At 41.7% G+C, this 25,042-nt stretch overlaps 1 protein-coding gene across 3 annotated transcripts in view; it reads right to left on the reverse strand.

Moving 5' to 3' along the window:
• Positions 1–1,070: 1,070 nt before the first annotated feature.
• EFHC2 (EF-hand domain containing 2) overlaps positions 1,071–25,042 on the reverse strand; it is a 248,550-nt gene continuing 224,578 nt past the window's right edge. For all 3 annotated transcript variants that reach the window (XM_025275981.2, XM_006075332.3, XM_044936622.1), the window contains 2 exons: positions 23,889–23,994; positions 1,071–1,378 (listed from right to left, as the gene is read on the reverse strand). In XM_025275981.2, the coding sequence (XP_025131766.2) occupies positions 1,280–1,378; positions 23,889–23,994 (205 nt within the window). In that variant the 3' untranslated portion in view covers positions 1,071–1,279. The remainder of the gene's footprint in view (positions 1,379–23,888; positions 23,995–25,042) is intronic.

The following is a 25,042-nucleotide window of genomic DNA, read 5'->3' on the forward strand; positions in this document are numbered from 1 at the left end:
GAGTGTCAAGAAGCCAGCTCATTTCCAGGCAAAACACTGCAAACATAGAGTGAAAGAATAAGAAGATAGAAGGGGCCCTTAAGATGCCGTCAGTTCCTCTTCCTCCTCTCAGAGCAGTCCCTGGGTCAGTGTCAGAGATCCTTCTCCACAGGCTTCCATCATCTCTAAAAACACCAGGCAACTGGGTTTATGATACTCAGCACCCAACACTGAAGAACGGGGTAGATTGAGACAAACTTCTCACAGTGAATTCCCAGAGGTCCGTGATTGTGAGGTGTAATCAAATGTGCACTACATGACAAAAGTTCTGCTGAGACTCATAATGTATAGTCCTAGAAGAAAAAGAGAACTAGAGAAAAGCAAAAGGGAAACATGTTACAGTCTTAGAATATTAAAACCTTTGGGTGGTTATGTATGTGTACATAATGAACCAAAAAAACCTCTCAGGACCCTCAACATTCACATCCTTAAATATTTCAGACATAATACAGTTTTGGTCATACTATAATTACATACACATGCATCAACCCACTCCAGTATTCTTGCCTGGGAAATCCCATGGACAGAAGAGCCTGGTGGGCTCTAGTCTGTGGGGTTGCTAAAGAGTCAGATACAACTTAGTGACTAAACAACAACAATATATTCCTAAATTGTTAAGTTTTAAAAAAATAACTGCATATATTTTACTTTCTCAAATTGTGTGTGTGTGTGTGTGTGTGTGTGTTTGTATGTTGTAGGGGAAGGGTCTTTTTTCTTCTTGTAGCTTTGTTAATGTCAGAAAAAATAAATACCTTCACTCTACAGAGGTTTAAGGATTATTTTGAAAAGGTGAGTTGCTACAAAGTTTAATTATGTAAGAAGTGTCTGTCAAAAGGATTTCAAAAAATGTTTAATAGAATCACAACTTATTGTTCTGATATAATTTGATTTTATATTGTCTTATATAGCTGTCAAAAGTCATTTTCTTTTTGTGCTGTAATGAATCAAATTACATTGGATAGAAAATTCCTGTAAGATTCTTGGTATTAATAAATCACACATATAATAAAAATGCTCAATGTTTCTTTAAATGGCATTTTTAATAGTGCAGGTACATCAGCAATATGAGGTTCTGAAAACATGAAATGACAAAAGGAGATTAATTTTGGAATATGGATTTTAATTCAATATGAACCTTGTCTCTTTTGTTTAATGGAATTATATCTACTGAAATAAACTTGGCAAAAATTAAAGCAGGAAATTAGAAAATCAAAGAAAGTTAACCAAAACTGCATGGTTACTACTCTCCTAAGCCAAACACATCCTTTAAAAGGTTTAAATAGTAAATGTATTTCACAGGAATAGGTGATGGCATCTCAAGCCACTCATCTTCACATCTCTGGGGAAAAAAAAACACAAAGAAGGATATAATTAGAACTACATTTGAAACTGCAATTTTATAAATGCAACATCAATTTGTTTGTTCCTTGTCATTTATATAAGCTCTTGGCTAAGTAGTTTATTTTCCAAGCAGACATTTCATTGACTTTCAGATCATCAGGACTCTGCAGTAGATTGCATTCTTATACTCGATCCTTTGTCATTCCCTGTATTAGAATTATATATACTGTGCTCTTTGCCATGTGAATTTCCCGAACCTCCTATGGCATCCTGTTTCCTAAGGAGTCCTTTTTCCCTTTGACATGAATTTGGCCACATGACTGCCTTTGGCCTATGTTATCCTAGCAGATATACCACAGACAGAGGCCCTAATGTGCTAGAATGGTTTGGCTTGGCCTTTGTACCTCTGCCATCACCATGAGAAGAACATGGCCCAAGATGCTGCTGGTCCCAGAACCACACAGGTGGAGAAAGCCCCCACACATGCATGCATGATACATCACGGGCTTCCCAGGTGGCTCGGTGGTAAATAATCCATTTGCCAATGCAGAAGACCTGGCTTCCATCTGTGGGTGGGGAAGATCCCCCGGAGAAGGAAATGGCAACCAACTCCAGTATTCTTGCCTGGAAAATTCCAAGGACAGAGGAGCCTACTGGGCTACAGTACATGGACTCGCAAAGAGTTGGACGTGACTGACTGCGCATGCGTACACACACACACACACATATTATGTGATACATATATGTGTATATATATTTGTTAAACAACTTCACTCTAAGGAGGTTTAAGAATTATTTGGCTAAGGTGGCTTGTAACAAAATGCAATTATGTAAGAATAAACATGTCAAGGAGATTTCAAAAATCTTGTATATATAAATCTATATACACATAGGCATACACATACTTTTATTTATGCTGCAATGGCTAATTAATATTATTATCAATGGCGGGGGGGGGGTGAGTCCATAACTACACCTACCTCTTTTTCTATTGTCAAGGTTAATCGTTGTATATAAGAGCTGTTAAATCTTTCCTAGTGCCAAATTAGTATCTGGAGTCACAAGGTACGACAGAAATACAGGTAAGGGCTCCATAATTCTATGTGATGTGGAAGCAACCTGAGAAAGTGATATTTCACTTGGGCTTTATGGGATGAGGAACAGTTTGTTGATGTGTTGTTTAGCTACTAAGTTGTGTCCAGCTCTTTGTGACCCCATGGACTGTAGCCCTTCAGGCTTCTCTGTCCATGGGATTTCCCAGGCAAGAATACTGGAGTGGGTTGCCATTTACATCTCCAGGGGATCTTCCCAATCCAAGGACCGGCATCTCCTGCATTGCAGGCAGACTCTTTACCATTGAGCCACCAGGGAAGTCTTGAGCAGCAAGCAGTTAAGCAGGGGATTAAAGTGATGAAGGCTATTCCAGGCATAGAGAATAGTATAAGCAAAGGCCTGGAGACCTAAAAAAATCTATTTTCAAGAAAGGGTGAGTATCCTGGTTGGTCTGGGGTACACAGTACAAAGCGAGAAGAGAGGCAGTTGGAAGGAAAAGGCGGGGCCAAACTTGAGGCCTTCTGTGCTAGTTTATGCTTTATGCTATGGCTAGGGCAAGTCAACAGTGGATCTCAGTGAAACTGGATTAGAAGTTTATTAGGCAAATCATTGGATGTATGAACAATGAAAGGAAGGAGGACAATCACTTTGGAGTTTACTGCAATAATCCTAGGGAGAGATGACTATGCCATAACCAGTGCAGCTGAGCCTGGGGTGAATAAGAACTAAATCTGAAAGACTCTGCCACAGTAGAACATACAATACCTGGAAGGTGATTGATGTGAAGTGGTGATAAAAGAAAGAGGTCAAGTTATAGGTTGAATTGTGTCCCCTCAAAAAAGACAAGTTGGAGTCCTAACCCTCTGATATTTCAGAATTGCAGATGTAATTAGCTCGATGCAGTCATCCTGGAGTAGGTTAGGCCCCCTAATTCAATATGCTCCGTGATCTTATAAACTAATACAGATAAGGATGGTTCTAAGACTTCTAAATTTGGTAACAGCTGATGATGTCTGTATTAGTTTCTTAGGGCTTCCGTAACAAATTACCACAAACTGAGAGGCTTAAAGCCACAAAATGCACTGTCACCGTGAAGAGACCAGATGTCCAAAATCCAGGTGCTGTCAGGGCTGGTTCTTCCTGGACACTCTAAGAGAGACTGTCCCATGCCCCTCTCCTAGCTTCTGGGAGTTAATAGCTATCCCTTGAGTTCCTTGGCTTGTAGATACATCACTCCATTCTCTGCCTCTATCTTGTTCTCCGTGTGTCTGTGTGTGTCTCTGTCATCACATAGCCTTCTTATGACAACATTACTGGATTTAGGGGCCACTCTAATCCAGTATGAGCTCATTTTAACTTTTAGTAGGTGTTTTAATTGTATCTGCAAAGATTCCATTTCCAAATAAGTTCACATTCTGAGGTTTTGGGTAGACAAGAATTGAGTGACGTGGTGGTGGTGGGGGCAACATTGTAAAGAAAATAGAAAAGCACAAAGAAGATAAGTTTTAAACATTTTTAACTGGGAAATAATGATCATGGGGAGAAACTAAGCTCAGTTTGGGACATTTTAATTTGAGGTACCCCTAAGACAGCAAGGTAAAGATTCTGGTAAATATCTGGAAACAGGGTTCTGTATAGCACAGACCTAAACTCCAGAAATGGGCACAGAGGTGGAAGTCACTGAAACATGGGTTATATGTAAAACTGTGATAATTAATAATGATGATGCAGAATCAGAATCCAAAGAGCATCAAGAACTGGCATCTCTAACTGAAGCATAAATTCTTAGTTTAAGAGATGATTGATGATGACAATGATTATAAATTTACTGGTTATTCACTATATGACAGGTATTCTTTTAAGTGATATACTGAGCTACTTAATTGCTGCAGCTTAAAAAACTAATAAACAGAAACTTCAGTTAAATAGAGTCAGGAGACCAGAAGGGGAAGCCTCCATGCCCTTCATTATAAGCAGAACACAAGAGAAGAAGAGCAACTCTTCTTTGCTGGTAAGGACACAGCCAATGAAAAGATATGGACCCTTTGTTTGCTACCACTTTTCCAATTTCCTTTTCCTCTCAAGTGTTCTCCTTCCCTTGCCATGAAGGAACTTGCACATGGCTTACCATGGCTGCAGACCCCCAAAATGCACTTCTCTTCCTGTTGTTGTTTAATCGCCAAGTCATGTCTAACTCTTTGGGGCCCCATGGCAATTCTCTGATAATTGCAAATAAACCCATCTTCGCTGGAGAAGTGTCCAGCAATCTATTTGATTTTAAGTCAACACCTGAATTTAGAAAAGGCACCAGAAATCAAATTGCCAACATCCGTTGGATCATTGAAAAAGCAAGAGTTCCAGAAGAACATCTACTTCTATTTTATTGACTATGCCAAAGCCTTTGACTGTGTGGATCACAACAAACTGTGGGAAATTCTTAAAGAGGTAAGAACACCAGACCACATCACCTGCCTCTTGAGAAATCTGTATGCAGGTCAAGAAGCAACAGTTAGAACTGGACATGGAACAACAGACTGGTTCCAAATCAGGAAAGGAGTACGTCAAGGCTGTATATCGTCACCTTGCTTATTTAACTTACATGCAGAGTACAACATGAGGAAATGATGGGCTGGATGAAGCACAAGCTGGAATCAAGATTGTTGGGAGAAATATCAATAACCTCAGATATGCAAATGATACTATCCTTATGGCAGAAAGCTAAGAAGAACTAAAGAGCCTCTTGATGAAAGTGAAAGAGGAGAGTGAAAAAGTTGGCTTAAAACTCAACATTCAGAAAATTAAGATCATGGCATTCGGTCCCATCACTTCATGGCAAATAGATGGGGAAACAGTGGAAACAGTGACAGACTTTATTTTCTTGGGCTCCAAAATCCCTGCAGATGGTGACTGCAGCCATGAAATTGAAAGACTCTTGCTCCTTGGAAGAAAAGTTATGACCAACCTAGACAGCATATTAAAAAGCAGAGACACTACTTTGTCAACAAAAGTCTGTCTAGTCAAAGCTATGGTCTTTCCAGTAGTGATGTATGGATGTGAGAGTTGGACTATAAAGAAAGCTGAGTGCTGAAGAATTGATGCTTTTGAACTGTGGTGTTGGAGAAGACTCTCGAGAGTCCCTTGGACTGCAAGGAGATCCAACCATTCCATCCTAAAGGAAATCAGTCCTGAATATTCATTGGAAGGACCGATGCTGAAGCTGAAATGCCAATACTTTGGCCACTTGATGTGAAGAATGGACTCATTTAAAAAGACCGTGATGCTGGGAATGATTGAAGGCAGGAGAAGGGGACAACAGAGGATGAGATGGTTGGATGGCATCACTGACTCAATGGACATGAGTCTGAGTAAACTCTGGGAGTTTGTGAAAGACAGGGAAGCTTGGCATGCTGCAGTCCATGGTGTTGCAGAGTTGGACATGACTGAGTGACTGAAATGAACTGAACTGAACAGAACAACAGCAGAAAACCCTAAGAGGTAGGTATTATTATGATACTCACCTACATAAAAGGAAACTGAGGCAAGAGAAGGGTTAAGCAGCTTGTCTAAAGTCAAACTGCCAGTAAATGGAGGAGTCTGGACTGTAACCCCAGTCTGAGGGCTCCAGAGCTCTGCTTATCTGCTGGGCTATCCTCCAAATCCCAGGGAAGGAGCAGGCCTGTTCAGAAGCAGCTGGCTCTCATCCTACATGGCTACATTTAGTCCCATCATTTTCAACAAGAATAGTTAAGTATAAAAAACTGTGATTCTTGAAGGGACACTATACTTCTCTTTCAAGGATGCCTCCTGTTGGATGCTGTAGGTTGAGCCCAGACTACCCAACCAGCTGTGTAAAGAAGGAAATAACTATTCAGATGGATGATGGCTAAATCAACTCCTAGGGTGTATTCTGTGTAATTCATACTACATGGAACTTCAAGAAATGTCTTTCCTATGCCCTAAAGTAGTAAATCACTGTGTGTCTGCATGTGCATATACAAAATGTGTGTGTATTTTATGTGTGTATGTGTATATATATCTTTTTAATCAATGAAGGCTAAGATCAAGTCATTCAATTCAACTATTCAACATGTCCTCAAAAATTTCATTATAAGACTTTAAGCAATTTTCACTCTTAAGTAATAGAGTAGTTCCTCAGTATCTTGGCTCTAGGATCTCCTGCAGATACTAAAATCTAAGGATGCTCACGTCCCTTACATAAAGTGGTGGAGTATTCACATATAATCTATGCATATCTTCCTGTATATTTTAAATCATCTCTAGATTACTTAAAATACCTAATACTATGTAAATGTCATGGAAATAGCTGTAAATACAATGTAAACACTATGCAAATAGTTGGTGTGTGGCAGATTCAAGCTTTGCTATTTGGAATTCTCCAGATCTTTTTTTTCCAAATACTGTTGATCCATGGTTGGGTGAATCTGTGGATATGGAGGGCTGACTGTATTTCTTAATTTTACCATGTTATAGAAGAACATTGTACAGATATGTACATTCACAATCACTATTTCCTGACAGGCTTTTTTTTAAACAGAAGTTTTCAATACAAAAAAAGAAACACATTATATAACATATAACATTACAATGAAATTATCTTCTCTCACGAAACAGGTCAGTATTAGAAGATCTTCATTCTTTATTTGGCAGCAAAATTTTTGAACTGTTTGGTTTAATTTTTGTTTGATTTTTGAGCAAAAAATCATGATTTAAATCCTAACAACAAGAGAAAAAGAAAGAGAAGAACTTATATTGGAATAATGATAACTCAAGAGTTTGGAGATGAGAAATTTATTAGCAAAAAGCCAAACCTGGATAAATGAAACTCAAGGAAAATGCCCTGAGATTTGAAGTTAAGGACAATTTAAGATGAAAAAATAATGTATGGGAGCAAAATCTGCCACCCCAAAATGTGCCTCTCTGGCATGAGGATTATTTTAAGTTGATTATTTTTAAGAAACAAAAGACTCAGGAAGAGCTTTTACCTCCCCCTTAACTGCCTAAAAGAATTTAGATAAAGGGTTTGTTCCAAGAGAGTAGATAACTACATGTGAAGTAGACAGGGAGGAACTGAGCAAAGTCTGCTTGTTCAAATTTCTGTGTTCCATTGTTTCTGCATGGCCCAGAAAAGATTTCTTTACCAAACATTTGCTCTTTTCATCTTCCTGGGAATTGCTTCCTTCCCTTTCCTTTTACAGTCCCAGACCCCTAACCCCTTCTCCTCGGTCCTTTAGTCAAGAATGACATCTATAACTCATTTTACCTGTCTTTGGAATCTCTTATATATGGATTCCCCATATATAAGCAATTTTTATTTCTTCTGTTAATCCATCTTAAACTCATTTTAACTATTAAACCAGCCAAAAGAACCTAGAAGGGTGGGAGGAAATGATTTCCCACCCCCAACAATAGTCCATTTCTTTTAATTCTGACCACTTTAAATCCTGTGGCTCACACAATGCTTTCCTGACAGCTCCAGCTCCGCTATGCCCTTTCTCAAAAATCAATACCACTTCCCTCAAGTTTATTTCCCTTTGTCACTTTTCTCCAGGTTCTAGATGGAAATGATGTTTTCTGCCTAAATATCTGAGTTTGTAGTGCCTGAGGAACCTAATATTTATACATTGGCAATATGATCTGGTGATTTATAGTAAGAAATGTATATTTGGCTTTGTCCCCATTTCTGGCACAGAGCTCTTAAAACTCTTCAGTTCAGTCGCTCAGTCGTGTCCAACTCTTTGCGACCCCATGGACTGCAGCACACCAGGCCTCCCTGTCTATCACCAACTCATGGAGCTTATTCAAACTCATGTCCACCAAGTCAGTGATGCCATCCAACCATCTCATCCTCTGTCATGCCCTTCTCCTCCGGCCTTCAATCATTCCCAGCATCATGGTCTTTTAAAATGAGTCCATTCTTCACATCAAGTGGCCAAATTATTGGCATTTCAGCTTCAGCATCGGTCCTTCCAATGAATATTCAGGACTGATTTCCTTTAGGATGGAATGGTTGGATCTCCTTGCAGTTCAAGGGACTCTCGAGAGTCTTCTCCAACACCACAGTTCAAAAGCATCAATTCTTCAGCACTCAGCTTTCTTTATAGTCCAACTCTCACATCCATACATCACTACTGGAAAGACCATAGCTTTGACTAGACAGACTTTTGTTGACAAAGTAATGTCTCTGCTTTTTAATATGCTGTCTAGGTTGGTCATAACTTTTCTTCCAAGGAGCAAGAGTCTTTCAATTTCATGGCTGCAGTCACCATCTGCAGGGATTTTGGAGCCCAAGAAAATAAAGTCTGTCACTGTTTCCACTGTTTCCCCATCTATTTGCCATGAAGTGATGGGACTGGATGCCATGATCTTAGTTTTCTGAATATTGAGTTTTAAGCCAACTTTTTCACTCTCCTCTTTCACCTTCATCAAGAGGCTCTTTAGTTCTTCTTAGCTTTCTGCCATAAGCGTGGTGTCATTTGCATATCAGAGATTATTGATATTTTTCCCGGCAATCTTGATTCCAGCTTGTGCTTCATCCAGCCCAGCATTTCTCATGCTGTACTCTGCATATAAGTTAAATAGGTAAGGTGACAATATACAGCCTTGATGTACTCCTTTCCCAATTTGGAACCAGTCTGTTGTTCCATGTCCAGTTCTAACTGTTGCTTCTTGACCTGCATACAGATTTCTCAAGAGGCAGGTGATGTGGTCTGGTGTTCTTATCTCTTTAAGAATTTCACACAGTTTGTTGTGATCCACACAGTCAAAGGCATAGGCATAGTCAATAAAGCAGAAGTAGAAGTTTTTCTGGAACTCTTTTGTTTTTTTGATGATCCAACGGATGTTGGCAATTTGATCTCTGGTTTCTCTGCCTTTTCTAAAACCAGCTTGAACATCTGGAAGTTCACGGTTCACATACTACTGAAGCCTGGCTTGGAGGATTTTGAGCATTACTTTGCAAGTGTGTGAGATGAGTCCAATTGTGCGGTAGTTTGAACATTCTTTGGCACTGCCTTTCTTTGGGACTGGAATGAAAACTGACCTTTTCCAGTCCTGAAGACACTGCTGAGTTTTCCAAATTTCCTGGTATATTGAGTGCAGCACTTTAACAGCATCATCTTTTAGGATTTGAAATAGCTAAACTGGAATTCTATCACCTCCACTAGCTTAAAACTCTTGGAATGTCCTAAGTTATGACAGTGATAGGGTCTCGTTTCTTATGTTAATGTGACATTTTTGAAAAGCACCTTAATGATGGGGGCTGGTTGCCAAAGGAGCCAACCACATGATTGGAAGGTTGGAACTTTCAGTGCCCCACCTCCACTCCCCACCCCATAACTCCAGGGTGGGGGCAAGGGGCTGAAAAGTGACTTCATTCACCAACAGCCAATGATTTACTCAATCATGCCTTTTTAATGAAACCTCCATAAAACACCAAATGTACAGGGTTTGGAGAGTTTCCAGGCTGGTGAACACATGGAGGTGTGGGGAGAGTAGTTGAGCCCAGAGTTGAATGGAAACTCTGCGCCCTTGCCCCACACTGTGCTTCACGCCTGTTTCCTCCATCTACCTGTTCCTGACTTATGATGTTTAGTTGCTTCAGTCGTGTCCAACTGTTTGAGACCCTATGGACTGTAGCCCACCAGGCTCCTCTGTCCACAGGATTTCCCAGGCAAGAACACTGGAGTGGGTTGCCATTTACTTCTCCAGGGGAATCTTCCCAACCCAGGGACTGAACCCGAGTCTCCTGCATTGCAGGCATATTCTTTACCACTGAGCTACCTGGGAAGCCATTCCTGATTTATATCCTTTCATAATAAACAGGTTCAGTTCAGTTCAGTTCAGCCGCTCAGTCATGTCTGACTCTTTGCGACCCCATGGATTGCAGCACATCAGACTTCCCTGTCCATCATCAACTCTGGGAGCCTACTCAAACTCATGTCCATCAAGTCAGTGATGCCATCCAACCATTTCATCCTCTGTCGTCCCCTTCTCCTCCTGCCTTCAATCTTTTCCAGCATCAGGGTCTTTTCCAATGAGTCAGTATTTGCATCAGGTGGCCAAAGTACTGGAGCCTAAACTTCAGTATCAGTCCTTCCAATGAATATTCAGGACTGATCTCCTTTAGGATGGACTGGTTGGATCTCCTTGCAGTCCAAGGGACTCTCAAGAGTCTTCTCCAACATCACAGTTCAAAAGCATCAATTCTTAGGCACTCAGCTTTCTATATGGTCCAGCTCTCACATTCATACATGACTACTGGAAAAACCATAACTTTGACTAAAGAGACTTTTGTTGGCAAAGTAATATCTCTGCTTTTTAATATGCTGAATAGGTTGGTCATAGCTTTTCTTCCAAGGAGCAAGCATCTTTTAATTTCATGGCTGCAAGTCACCATCTGCAGTGATTTTCAAACCCAAGAAAATAAAGTCTGTTTCCATTATTTTCCCAACTATTTGCCATATTAAAAAATTAATTAATTGAAATAAAAAGCCTAGTTCCACATTCACATTAGCCACATTTTGCACTAGTCTGGTGGCCACTGTATTGGACAATGCAAATACAGAGCATTTCCATCATTACAGAAAATGCTACTGGACAGTGCTGGTCTAGACACCACTATCAGATCAGATCAGATCAGTTGCTCAGTCGTGCCCGACTCTTTGCGACCCCATGAACCACAGCATGCCAGGCCTCCCTGTCCATCACCAACTCCCGGAGTTCACTGAGACTCACGTCCATCGAGTCAGTGTATCCAAGCATAATTCCCAGTGGATATTAATAGTATACCAAATTACAGGAAAGGAATCTGACATCCAGAGTCTTTAAATCACTTATGCAAACTCCCAAAGTATTGAGGCTGGAGCTGAAGTCAGTCTGATTTTTAAATACCTATTCTTTTCATCTACCAGGCTCTTCTTTGTACCTTGCATGAAGGAGAGAGTTAACCAATCAACAGATCCCTGATTTTATCATATGTTGGAAAATGTTGCAATTTTCTTAAAAGGGATTTTTGAAGAATATTAGCTCAGTTCAGTTCAGTCACTCAGTTGTGTCCAACTCTTTGTGACCCCATGAATCGCAGCACACCAGGCCTCCCTGTCCATCACCAACTCCCGGAGTCTACTCAAACTCATGTCCATTGAGTCGGTGATGCCATCCAGCCATCTCATCCTCTGTCGTCCCCTTCTCCTGCCACCAATCCCTCCCAGCATCAGGGTCTTTTCCAATGAGTCAACTCTTCGCATGAGGTGGCCAAAATATTGCAGTTTCAGCTTTAGCATCAGTCCTTCCAATGAACACCCAAGACTGATCTCCTTTAGGATGGACTGATTGGATCTCCTTGCAGTCCAAGGGACTCTCAAGAGTCTTCTCCAACACCACAGTTCAAAGCATCAATTCTTTGGCACTCAGCTTTCTTCACAGTCCAACTCACATCCGTACATGAGGTTATCTAGTAAGTAAGTTGTTTTTTCTGAGTTATGTGAGCAGCTCAAGCAAATTACTCAAACCCAAGGAGGAGGACAACGAGTCAAGTATGGCTCAGATGGTAAAGCATCTGTCTACAATGCAGGAGACCTGGGTTCGATCCCTGGGTTGGGAAGATCCCCTGGAGAAAGAAATGGCAACCCATTCCAGTATTTTTGCCTGGGAAATCCCATTGATGGAGAGGCCTGGTAGGCTACATTCACAGAATCGCAAAGAGTCGGACACAACTGAGCGACTTCACTTAAGGAGGAGGACATGGGAACCTCTAATCCACAGCCCTTTGTTCAGAAGCACAGGTGACAACTTGGACTTGTGAATGACATCTGAAGGCGGAGAGGTAGTCCTGTAGGACTGAGCCCTTAGCCTGTGGGATCTGATACTATCTCCAGGTAGACAGTATTAGAACTGAGCTGACCTGTAGGAGACTCAGCTGTTGCTAAGAACTGCTTGCTATGGGGGAAAACACACATTGGAATTGGTACTAGAATTGCAACTAACCCTCAATTTCAGGCAGATGTTCACAGTACTAGTTTAAATGGACTAACAGTAATCAAGTTGGGATCCAAAAGATGAAGGAAGCAGGACATAAGATTTAAGAAACTCAGGGGAATGGGGCATTAATAAAGTAGAGGGCAAAGGTATTTTCTTCATAATTTTGTCTGTAATTGGGTCCACCTAAAGGAATCACTCTGCATATAAGTTAAATAAGCAGGGTGACAATATACAGCCTTGATGTACTCCTTTTCTGATTTGGAACCAGTCTGTTGTTCCATGTCCAGTTCTAAATGCTGCTTCTTGACCTGCATATGCAGAGTACATCTTTTGAAGTGCCAGGCTGAATGAAGCACAAGCTGGAGTCGATTGCCAGGAAAAATATCAATAACCTCAGATATGCAGATGACACCATCCTTATGGCAGAAAGCTAAGAAGAACTAAAGAGCCTCTTGATGAAAGTGAAAGAGGGGAGTGAAAAAGTTGGCTTAAGACTCAACATTCAGAAAACTAAGATCATGGCATTCGGTCCCATCACTTCATGGCAAATAGATGGGGAAACAGTGGAAACAGTGACAGACTTTATTTCTGGGGATCCAAAATCACTGCAGATGGTGAGTACAGCCATGAAATTAAAAGATGCTTGCTCCTTGGAAGAAAAGCTATGACCAATCTAGACAGTATATTAAAAAGCAAAGATATTACTTTGCCAACAAAAGTCTGTCTAGTCAAAGCTATGGTATTTCCAGTAGTCAGTATGGATGTGAGAGCTGGACTATAAAGAAAGCTGAGTGCTGAAGAATTGATGCTTTTGAACTGTGGTGTTGGAGAAGACTCTTGAGAATCCATTGGACAGCAAGGAGATCCAACCAGTCAGTTGTAAAAGAAATCAGTCCTGAATATTCACCAAAAGGACTAATGCTCAAGCTAAAGCTCCAATACTTTTGCCACTTGATGCGAAGAACTGACTCATTGGAAAAGACCCTGATGCTGGGAAAGATTGAAGGCAGGAGGAGATGGGAATGACAGAGGATGAGATGGTTGGATGACATCACCGACTCTAGGGACAGGGGTTGAGTAAGCTCTGGGAGTTCATGATGGACAGGGAAGCCTGGTGTGCTGCAGTCCATGGGGTTGCAAAGAGTTGGACACGACTGAGCAGCTGAACTGAACTGAAAGGAATCACGTGGCCAATCTCTTTTAGAGGTCTTTGGTAACATGGTAACCCACTCCAGTACTCTTGGAAAATTCCATGGATGGAGGAGCCTGGTAGGCTATACAGTCCATGGGGTCGCAAAGAGTCAGACATGACTGAGCGACTTCATTTTCTTTCACTTGGTAACATGAGAAATCCCCTCACTACCATTGCCTAATTGTTCTAATAAATCTGCAAATGTTCCAATCATTACATAATATTTATGACTGGGCAGTGAGTTAAAAATATTCTTTGTCCTCACTGACCTTCTATTCATCCCACGCTATAAAATTCGAAAAAAACTTCAGATTATATTGTTTCCCAGCACCACACAAGTTTTAAGTGGAAATAACTGCATGGTGATTTTACAACAGGACAGTTCATCCACAGCAGTCAATCCCTCCTATTCTGGATGAGGATAAGCCTGCTTGTGTTTTTGTAAAACAGCCTCCCTAAAGGTGCAGGATCAGAATCTTAAATACCTGTATGTATCAGATGTTCTGCCATTATCCCTCCTGTTCCTCTCCCCCTTTCAACTTTGGTGCACACCAACCTAACCTGCAACCATCAGCACCTGCCTTCCTCTGCCCGAGAGCTCCCCTTTGGCCTCTGGGGCCTGCTTTGGTTGTCCCTGTGACATGCCACGGGGGCTTCCCAGGTGGCGCTAATGGGTAAATAACCCTCTTGTCAATGCAGGAGACAGAAGAGATGCGGGTTTGATCCCTGGGTTGGGAAGATCCCCTGGAGGGAGGGTACAGAAACCCACTCCAGTATTCTTGCCTAAAGAATCCCATGGACAGAGGAGCCTGGCGGGCTACAGTCCATGGGGTCACAAAGAGTTGGACAGGATTGCAGTGACTTGCACACACACGTGATGTGCCACAAGTGCCTGGGAATCCATTATTTCCCCCCACTTCAGCAGCAGCTGTCAAACGATGACTGACAGGAGTTGATGGAGGGGATAACCCTGATGTACATATCAGGTTACTGGATCCCTGTGTTTCCCACAGACATTAAGTCCCAGTCATTCCCATTTTTACTGGTTTGATAATATGCCATATATTTCTGCTCTTCCATTTCTCACTTCCCTGCTCCCTTGCTAGCATTCCCTTCACTTTGTCCAAAAAACTATTTACACGCAAATCTGTTGTCTCTGAGTCAGCTTCCAGAGGAAGTCAAACAAAGATAGTATGCAATTTTGTATTTATCAAAATTAATAGAATGTCTATGAAAGTCCCGGAACAGCTTGGAACAAAGCAACTTCTTGACAAACTGTGGATGGATCCAGAGTCTCCAGTGTGACTGCCAGATAACTCTAGAGACAGTACATAAATCTCAAAGCAAAATTCAGTGTAATCTGGAGCGTAAACAGTATGTGCCACATAGCATTTTCTGGAAGAAGGAAGAACTACGAGATGCAGAGTGAAATTCAATGGTAATACAAAATCATGACTCTAAAATGGCTGGAAATCATTGTCTGCAAGAGGGCCCCATGACATCTTTCAATCTGGCTGTCACTGGAGCTACTTAAGATGTCAGAGAAGTTGGCAATAAATTACTTGTTCATCAATGGTGAAAAAAAAACGTAGCTGCCAATCTGTAAAACCACATATCCTTGAAATGGGAAGCAAAGATGGCACTGGATAGAAACCCAGTAAACAGCAGCTGCCCAGTGAGAACAGCAAAGCTGTGTGTGAGCTCATAGGCCCTGGATTTATTTGCTTTGACATTTTTAAAAGGAAATTTAATTGGATTATGTCTCCTTCTAGCTTAAAATTTTCTACTGTAGTACTGGCCACCAGATGCATACGGGAAAAAGATCAGGAGCCAATTAAATTCCACGCTTCACTGAAACAAGGTTATTTTTATTCCTCCCAAATGTAAGGCTGCTAGAGTCATGTTAGTGATTTCACTCTATTACTCCCCCTTCGCTCAATAAAAAAAAAAAAAGGATGCTTTTTATCTATGAATTTGTAGAAAAATCCAGTGCTGTATGAACTGAAATTGCTGCTTTCTTGGATTTTCTTTCTTCTACTAGGTTGACATGACCTCGGAAATAATCAAATTAAGTTGACAGAAATCATAAAAACAATTAAATTTCAGTAAATTAAATTGAAATTAATTTGAGGAAGAAATTTTGCAAATACTTGCTAAAATAATCAAGAGCATTCTGATGACATAAGGAAAACCTCATATATAAAACCAGGAGACCTGTTTATGTTTCTATCCATTTCTGTCTTTACTATAATGCCAATATTTCACAACTGTATTTCTTTGCCCTACACCAAGCTCCAGGCGAGTTTTCAACTGTGTGAGTATAGCTAAAAGTTGTTACTTTTAAACAAGAAAACCTTTCCTTGAAATTGCATTACAGGGCAAGTAAAGTTTTCAAGGAGACATGAATTTTTTTAGTTTTAGTGATAAGCTTATTTATACAATTCAAGTAGACATCACCAAACCTTTTAAATGACAGTGGATTCTGGCAGTATTGTTCCCTACTAGGTCATTGCTTTGTGTTACATAATCAGTATGTGTTTACCAGGTATTTTTTAAATCTAATGAGAATGACTGAAAGTGTTAGCTGCTCAATCATGTCTGACTCTTTGTGACCCCATGGACTGTACCCACCAAGCTCTTCTCTTCTGTCCATGGGGATTCTCTGGGCAAGAATACTGGAGTGGGTATCTGTTCCCTTCTCCAGGGGATCTTCCCGACCCAGGGATTGAACCTGGGTCTCCTGCATTGCAGGAGGATTCTTTACCATGTGCAACACCAGGGAAGATCAATGAGAAAGGTTAATAATCTTTTATTTCAACTGTTAAATTCAACCTGCAATATTAGACATAATTTTGCTTAAAGAGTTGGCACTAGCCCTTGACTACATAATCTAGACCTTTAGGAATGCCTTTGAGTCTTAGCTTCCTATTTATAAATTGGTAATGATACTTATTGCCACAATATGGTTGGGAAAATAAAATGCCACAGGGTATTCCACCCTCTAAATACCAAAAGATCTTCAAGTGGGGTGTCCAAAGATAGATACCAAGGTGTACCCTACTGTTCCTTATTCTACAATACCAAGGCTATATATCATCCTGTCATGACAAGAGAAAACTTCAGAGCCAATTGCTAATGTTTCTGCAGTGCCAGTGCTCATAAAAAGAAGCCACATCCAATTTTTCTCAGAAATGTCCAAAGATAAGACGCCAGTCACACAGTGTGAATTATAAAGTTTATATGAGATCCGATTTAGCATTATTTTTTAAAACGTGACTTCTGAGATTAACCAGGCAGGCTCTAAACAGTGGGGCCTCTTTTGCCAGTTTTACAGTTACCATCTGTGAGCAAGCACAATAGAATGGAATTGGGGTCTCTAGGCCGTGACAGCTCTAGGCAACACGCTGAGACCATAGATAGTCACACAATGGAGTGAGAATTAAATTACTCCAATGGCTGAGGTGGGGCCAGGCAGAGGCCCAGCTAAGGCAGCTCCTGAGAATCCAGGCTACAGGCCACACTCAGCAGCCCTGGTGGGTGACAATAAGTTTCCGCCCGTCCACACAGGGAAAGTTCTCACCAAATCAAAGCTGGGCTAGCTACTTACCACGGTCCTCTCTGAAAATTCTGCTTTTTTGTTGTTGGTCCCCAGTTCTACCAGCTGATGCTATGTGAGGATCACACATAGGTGAGTCCTACTGGAGTCAGAGGGACCAGTCCTGACATCCAGCAGACCAAGCTTCAGGAGCTGTTAGTCTTGACTTGGCCTTAAACATTGGCTGTGACATTTGCTCACCAGAGCACAAGTCTTTACTCTGGTAACAGACTGTGCTGGCTCTTTCTCCATTTGTCCCCCAAGACCCATCTTCTGCCCTTCACACCAAGCTCTCTGCCCTGGGAGGCTGACCTCTGCAGATTACACCACTTCTTGAGCTTCCTCGTTCTCTACCTTCCGGGTGGGTCCAGACAATGGGAAGCAGTGAAAGATAGGGGTATGGATTCTACTTCCTCTCTCCCTGCTCTCTCCCTACCTGCTGCCACTGCTACAGCACTTCTACTGGGCTCCAATAAGACCAGTCCCTCCCTGCTTCTCCAGACCTAGGGAGGGTAAAGGCTTCCCACTCCAGCTAGGCCCTGAGCACTTCACTGCCCAAATTGGTTCCCTTGACCTTACACACTCCTCTGTCAATAGCCCCTGTATTAAATCCATACCCTGACTCCTCTATGAGAGCTGTGAGTCTCGAGCTAGAACCTCAGTGGTATAGGGACTTAGCCTGCTCTTTCCCCTGGCCAGGGCTGAAGGCTTTCGTTCAAGCCTCCTGACAGGCCCCCTCTGGTTGCTCAACAGTCCTAACCCCAGGATTCCTCAGCACTGTGCTCCCTGTTCTGGGGAGCCTCCCTGCTAGAGCTCCCTGATATGTTGCCCTTCCAATCCCTAGTCTTGTGTAGCAGACCACTCCCCTACTCAGCTTCTGGTTGGCTAAAGCTCATGGTCCTGTTCCTCTTTTTTTGGTCCCTCACTGCTCCCATTCACTGCAGTTAATCAAGCTTGGGAAGGTGTCCCAAATCCCTACCCCTACCATCCAACCCTATCCGTTCATGCTGATGCAAACAGAACTGGTACTTAATCTAGTACTGGGACCTGCCTAGCTTTCATCAGCTTTGCAGTCTCTTTTCATTTCTCAGTAAGATCCCCATTTCAGGGAAGACACCCTGCTAAGTGTACAATGATCAGCCCAAGAGTATAGTTACCCACCCAGGTTCCGAGTGGTGGCTGGTGCCAGTAACTTCTAGAGAGGTGTTCATGATACCTCTGGAACTTCAGCCAGAGCTGACTCGTCCAGCTCATACACTGGGGGAAGCATGCAGCTGCCCCACTGCTGGCCTCCACCAGGGCCACACTTCCACACAGGAGCTCAGCCTGCCATTCCTTGTTCTCAACAGAATTTTAATCTGTCACATCACAATCAAGGCTGGGTCACTTTCACAACCTGGTGGATCTTGTCCTAAAGTCCTACATTCAGTGTTTTGGCTACAGCAGACTCTCTAAGTATTGGCAATCCCCAAAGCTCTAAGTGAGAGGCTTTCTTTGCCTGAGTGGGCCCCACAGACCTACACATCTGGTCCAACTCCTCGAGCATAACCATTTCCTCTTCCATAACCATGGCATCTTCTAGCATGTCAGTTCCCTGCCACGGGTGAAAGCTCAGAGAGTAACAGAAGATCAGGAGCATGGAGAAGGCTGTGCCACAGGCCAGGGCCCCAGTTCATACCAAGAATAATCAAGAGTGGTTGGCTGCCAAGACATGATCCATCTAGAAAGCTCTTGAGTAAGGACTTGGTGGTCCAGCCTCTAGAAGACCCTTCGGGGATTGCTTCAGCTACAGAGCTGTCCTGACTGTAAAGAGCAACACTACCCTTTCTAACTAATTTCTAACTAATTTCTGACTCATTGGAAAAGACCCTGATGCTAGGAAAGATTGAAGGCGGCAGGAGAAGGGGATGACAGAGGATGAGATGGTTGGATGGCATCAGTGACTCGATGGACATGAGTTTGAGCAAGCTCTGGGAGTTGGTGATGGACAGGGAAGCCTGGTATGCTGCAGTCCATGGGGTTGCGAAGAGTCGGACATGACTGACTGAACTTCACTTACCCTTTCTAAACCAATGCACAGGGATAAAGTCCAGGTCATTTTGGCCTAACTAACTCAGGATGGCTCTGAGAAGCCATTCTAGCTCCAGAGTTCCCTGTGGACCAGCAAAAGCTGCCTTTGGATCTGCATCAAAGCTCAATTCTCCCTCTGTGCACGCCAATGTCCCCCCTCTCCCTCCCATAGGTATTGATACCAAGGACATTTCCAAATAAACATCCTGCACATTAAACTCCATCTGCTTCCTGGAGAAGCCAACCTGTGACATAGCTCTGACCCATTGTGTCTCAGGGCATTATTAGATATTAACATTTATGTACACTTGTATGGTTCAGGAGATACTACACTCTTTTTTTCTTTTTTGATACTACACTTTTCATGGCTCATTCTGCTGTCTGAACTATGCAATATTATGGGCAACCCATTTACAGTACATCTTTTCATATAGATTACAGACTCACTGGTAACATTCCCAGGCTATCTAATATCCTCTTTAATGAAATGATAACAAGCTTAGGAGTACCAGAGTGCTTCAGACTCTGCAGTTTAGTTAAATTCTACTAAAGGTTAAATTGGTCAGGTGCCATTTTATATCTATGTTCTTCCTTTTATTTCTAAACTGGCTGAAAAAGAACGGCCCCTTCCAAATGTCTCCTGAAGACTGAACTGTTTCCAGGCTTGGTCCTCTGGGATGATAAGAGACCCTAAGAGTAAAGTTCTTCTCACCATAAATGAGTTAACAACTGGAAGAGTCTACTTACTGCTGAAGCACAGGCCCTTTCTTATGCTACATGCCTGTTCTGTAGCTGTTCTAACTCTTACCTTTAAGGATAGAATCACTGATCTTAGCTTTCGAACTTGACAGCTCAAGGCCCAGCCCCCTGACTTCAAGACTTAAGACATTGCCATTTTAGAAACAATAGTAACAACCACCATGTAAGCCCTTACTGTGGGGTAGGTATTGTGGTAACTGTCTCATGTGTACTGACTTACCTCCATTTTTGAGATGGGGAAACTTGAAAGGTTGACTCACTTACATGAAGTGACCCAGTTAGCCAATCATAGACCTAAGGATTTGAGTTCAGCTTCCTATGATTCCAGACCTTCTGTTTCACACGCTGTCTCTAAAAAACCTGAGGCCCACTGCTCAATAACTATCCCAGCAGACAGAGTAGGTAAAAGATGAAATGGGGGAGGGGTGGCTAAAGGGAAAGTAGATTTTTGGCTTTTGCACACTGACTCTCCTTCCAATGCAGGTGGTGATCCTTTTGCAGGTCCTTAAATCAATTTAATGGGTAATGGACTATATTCAAAAGAAAGAAAGAAGGTGGGGAGAAAGAAAGGAAATAGGGAGGAAAGAAAAGAAAGATCATACATCATTGCATGTAGTTAGAATAATATTGTTTCATGAAACATTTGTTCTATTGTATATGTGCATGCTGGGTTACTATGGAAAAATGTCTTTCTTACTGTAGGTTGTAGTACCAAAAGGTAATTAAATTTCATTCAAACTCAATAGTCATCGGGAAAATAAAAATTAAAGCAATAAGATACCACATATTTTCAGAGGCAAAAATGTAAAAATAACGTGAATGCCTAGTGATAGAGAAATGGATGAATAAATTACTCCATACTCATACTACAGTATTAAAGAATGGCTTAGTGACGTGAGTGAAGTTCCTTGGTCATGTCTGACTCTTTGTGACCCTGTGGACAGTAGCCTACCAAGCTCCTCCGTCCATAGGATTTTCCAGGCAAGAGTACTGGAGTGGGTTGCCATTTCCTTCTCCAGGGGATCTTCCCAACCCAGAGATTGAACCCGGGTCTCCCACATTGTAGGCAGATGCTTTACCGTCTGAGCCACCAGGGAAGTCTGCACATATTAAACTAGAGAAATGTCCCATGGTGTACAATTAAGAAAAATATACAGTAGATAAAATGCATGTGGTACAATTATATTTCTGTGCATTAAAATGATGAAACCTCAAAGCATAGGTAAACATTTGGGTGATGGATTGGGTGGAATAGAAAAGGAGAGAAGGAGAAAGTGAGGAGAAAAACAACAAAGGTAGTTGCTAACTAGCAAAAATAAGTATGTGTATCACTCAGGATCCCAAAAGAAATAGAGGATATATGTGGACTGTGCAAATTGAGAAAAGCTTAATAAAATGACTATTTACAAAGTTGGGGAAGTGTTCAGGAAAACCAACAAGGGATCCTCCAGATCCTCAAGGAGCCATTACCACCACTTGAGGCTCAAGGGGCATGTGAGAGTGGTTGCAGCTACATGGAGAGAAACTCCAGACAGGTGCTGTGGACCTTGGAGGAGGAGGCAGTCAGGGAGGGAGATGACTTTTTTCTCTTCCCACCCTCCACTCTCCTGCTGGTGCATCCCAATGGCTCCCCCAACTGGAGGCCAGAGGGCTAGGGGACTCACTGATGAAGCTTACAAAGATCAGCTGCCTAGGACTCAGAGCAGGGTAGACGGGGTTGGAGCAAAGTCCCAATGGGACAAATGCATTCTACCCAAAACACAATACTGTAACATTAAATGAAAAGGTAGAACATAAACTCTATCCATCATTGTTCCTTTTACATGCAAAAATTACATATTTGTGTGGCTAAGAAATTAAAAGAGACTTCCCTGGTGGCTCAGATGATAAAGAATCTGCCTGTAATGCAGGAGATGCGGGTTCGATCCCTGGATCAGGAAGATCCCCTGGAGGAGGAAATGGCAACCCACTCCAGTTTTCTTGTCTGGAAAATTCCATGGACAGAGGAGCCTGGCAGGCTATAGTCCATGAGGTTGCAAAGAATCGGACACAAATGAGCAGTTAACACTTAAAAGATTACCAAATGACAGTATTAACTTGTTTTTGTGACACTATCTTGAACTTTAGTGAATTAAATCTAGTATCTTCAATAATAATTATATTTAAATGATTTTTTTCCTTTTTCATTCTTTGTGGTAAAACAGATCTGAGTTAAAATTCTCACTCTCCCATACACTGGCTGTTCTTTTAACTTCCTCATCTCTAAAATGGGAATGATAAAAGTATCTACCCTCAGAAAGTTGCTCTGAGGATTAAATGAGCAAATAGATTTTGAGGTCTTAGAAGAGAGCTTGACACACAGTAAATGGTTTAAGTGTGTGCTGTTGCTATGGTGACGATGGATCATCAAAGAGCCTCTTAAGGGGTCTACTTGTCTCTTTGTCTTCTCTCCAATCTACCCACCGCCCAACCAGAGCAACGGCCCTTTAAAGGGCATACCTAATCATGTCACTCTCTTCCTGGACATTTGTTCATGGTCTCCAGACTTTGCAGGATGATATGCAAACCTCACCCATGAGGTTATCTCCAGCCTCATCCCTCTCCTCTCCTCCCGCTTTGTGCCTTCATCCCAGCCGCACCGATTCTTCCTGGTTCTGACCAAGAGTCATGCTGCCCCTTTCCCTGGAGCCTCTGTTGGGAAGGCCACTGGGCATAACATGCCACTCTTCCTATCTAACTCTTACCTTTCATCATTGAAATTTCCAGTGTCACCTCCTCTAAGACTTCTTGTCCCCCTGACCCTCCTCAAGGTAGCAAAATTGACTGTCTCTAGACCCCAGGACATAGCACCAAAACTGCTGAGAGTGGATACTTAAATGTGACTTGTCTGAGAATTAAATTAATAAATTAATGAGTTAAGTAACTATCCCCGAAGTCACTGAGCTAAGCAAGCGGCAGGGCCAGAATTCAAGCCCAGCTCTGTTTAACTCCAAAGGCCACCAGTGTTTCCCCATCATCTGGAGGTTCTAAGGCTGCCTGACACTCCAGAAGAGCTGCATGCCTGAGGGAACTCCCCAAGGGCACTAGACCAGTTCAGGCCAGAATGAGCTGGTCAGCAGAGACCGGGAGGAATAAATGCCTCCTTTCTGAGAGTATCGACCACATGACATTTGCTTTATCAAGGGACTTTCCCAAGAAAATCAATTTCTGGAGCATGTTAAAACATAAACAAACCACCACCCACCCATCCACTCCTTAAAGACAATTGGTCCAAAGAGATCTTAGAGAATTCAGACAATTCCACAATGTTGAGAGCATCATCTGATCACAAGAACTTTGTTTTCCCTAACCAAGCATTTTTCTACTGAATTTCTATTTCAAATTTGGCCCCACTAGGAAATACGCATCTCCATACAATACTGCTTCACCCAAGGCAAACCTGTGTGCACTGCCTCAGACACAATGGGGATTCTTGACATATGCACCATTTGAGGTTTGCTCTTGTGGCTTATGATGATATTACCAGAATCCCCTGATAACAGTGTTTATATCTATTTATAACTGTAACCTACTATCCTATTTTCCATATAATTGGGTGCAACTTAGGTTAAAAAACATTCAGCTGCATAAGAAAAATCACGCTCTTATACAGCAGATGTTCGCTCAGCATGGAAAGTGAATTAGCCTTTAACACAAATACTCAGAAATACACAGTGCTCTTTCCAAAAGCACTGATGTTAATATTCTACATTGAAAAATAATTTCAAGATAAAGGATGTTAAAAATGCAAGGCAGGTAGCTATGGCTTGTTTTTAAAGCAGGTATTACTGTTAATTTTACCTCTTTAATGTACGATGCCACTTCCAATTCAGGCACTGGATTCACTCTCCAGTTCAGGGCACAGAAAAATGACTCATAATTTATTTGTTTTTCACTGTCTTCAAACCTAAAAATATAATTATATGATTTGAGTCAATCTGTACAATTCAGGACCAAAATGTCAGCTTAAATCCACCATGAAAACATAATATTAGAAGTGCTTCAATACTGATATTTTTCTTATTTCTTATTACTTTATATTTTGTTTCTAATGCTCCAGGCTGTAAATTCTTTGAGAGCAAAGACCTCACACATCTAATTCACCAAAGTATCCCCAGGACCTATGACCAATCTAGATAGCATATTAAAAAGCAGAGACATTCTTTGCCGACAAAGGTCCATCAAGTCAAAGCTATGGTTTTTCCAGTAGTCATGTATGGATGTGAGAGTTGGACCATAAGGAAGGCTGAGCGCTGAAGAACTGATGCTTTCAAATCGTGGTGTTGGAGAAGACTCTTGAGAGTCCCTTGGACTGAAAGGAGCTCAAACCAGTCAATCCTAAAGGAAATCAACCCTGAATATTCATTGGAAGGACTGATGCAGAAACTCCAATACTTTGGCCACCTGATGGGAAGGGCTGACTCACTGGAAAAGACTCTGATGCTGGAAAAGATTGAAGGCAGGAGAAGAAGCGGGTGACAGAGGAGGAGATGGTTGGATGGCATCACCGACTCCATGGACATAAGTTTGAGCAAACTCTGGGAGACGGTGAAGGACAGGAAAGCTTGGCATGCTGCAGTCCATGGGGTTGCAAAGAGTCAGACATGACTTAACAACAATAGTTCCATATATGTTATCACGGAAATATGTTAATAATATATTGTTGAGTGGAAAGGAGGTTATAAAATAGAATGCAGAGTTATGATCTCATTTTAGGTTTATATTTGTACAAAACAGCATTTAAAAAGTCCAGTAACAATACACAGAAGTATTAAAAATAGCTATCTTTGGCAGAGAAATTATAATTGTTGCTTTTTCTTTAGACTTTCTATATCATCTGAATTCTTTTAAATTTATAATCAGGAAAACTTAAGTCCATTTTCATTTTGAAAACAAAAAAAAAACACAAATGATTAACCTGCATCATAAAGTTATAGGTCAAAAATAACTAATCT

This window comes from Bubalus bubalis, chromosome X (genome assembly GCF_019923935.1).
Source record: "Bubalus bubalis isolate 160015118507 breed Murrah chromosome X, NDDB_SH_1, whole genome shotgun sequence".
Classification (NCBI taxonomy): Eukaryota; Metazoa; Chordata; class Mammalia; order Artiodactyla; family Bovidae; genus Bubalus; species Bubalus bubalis.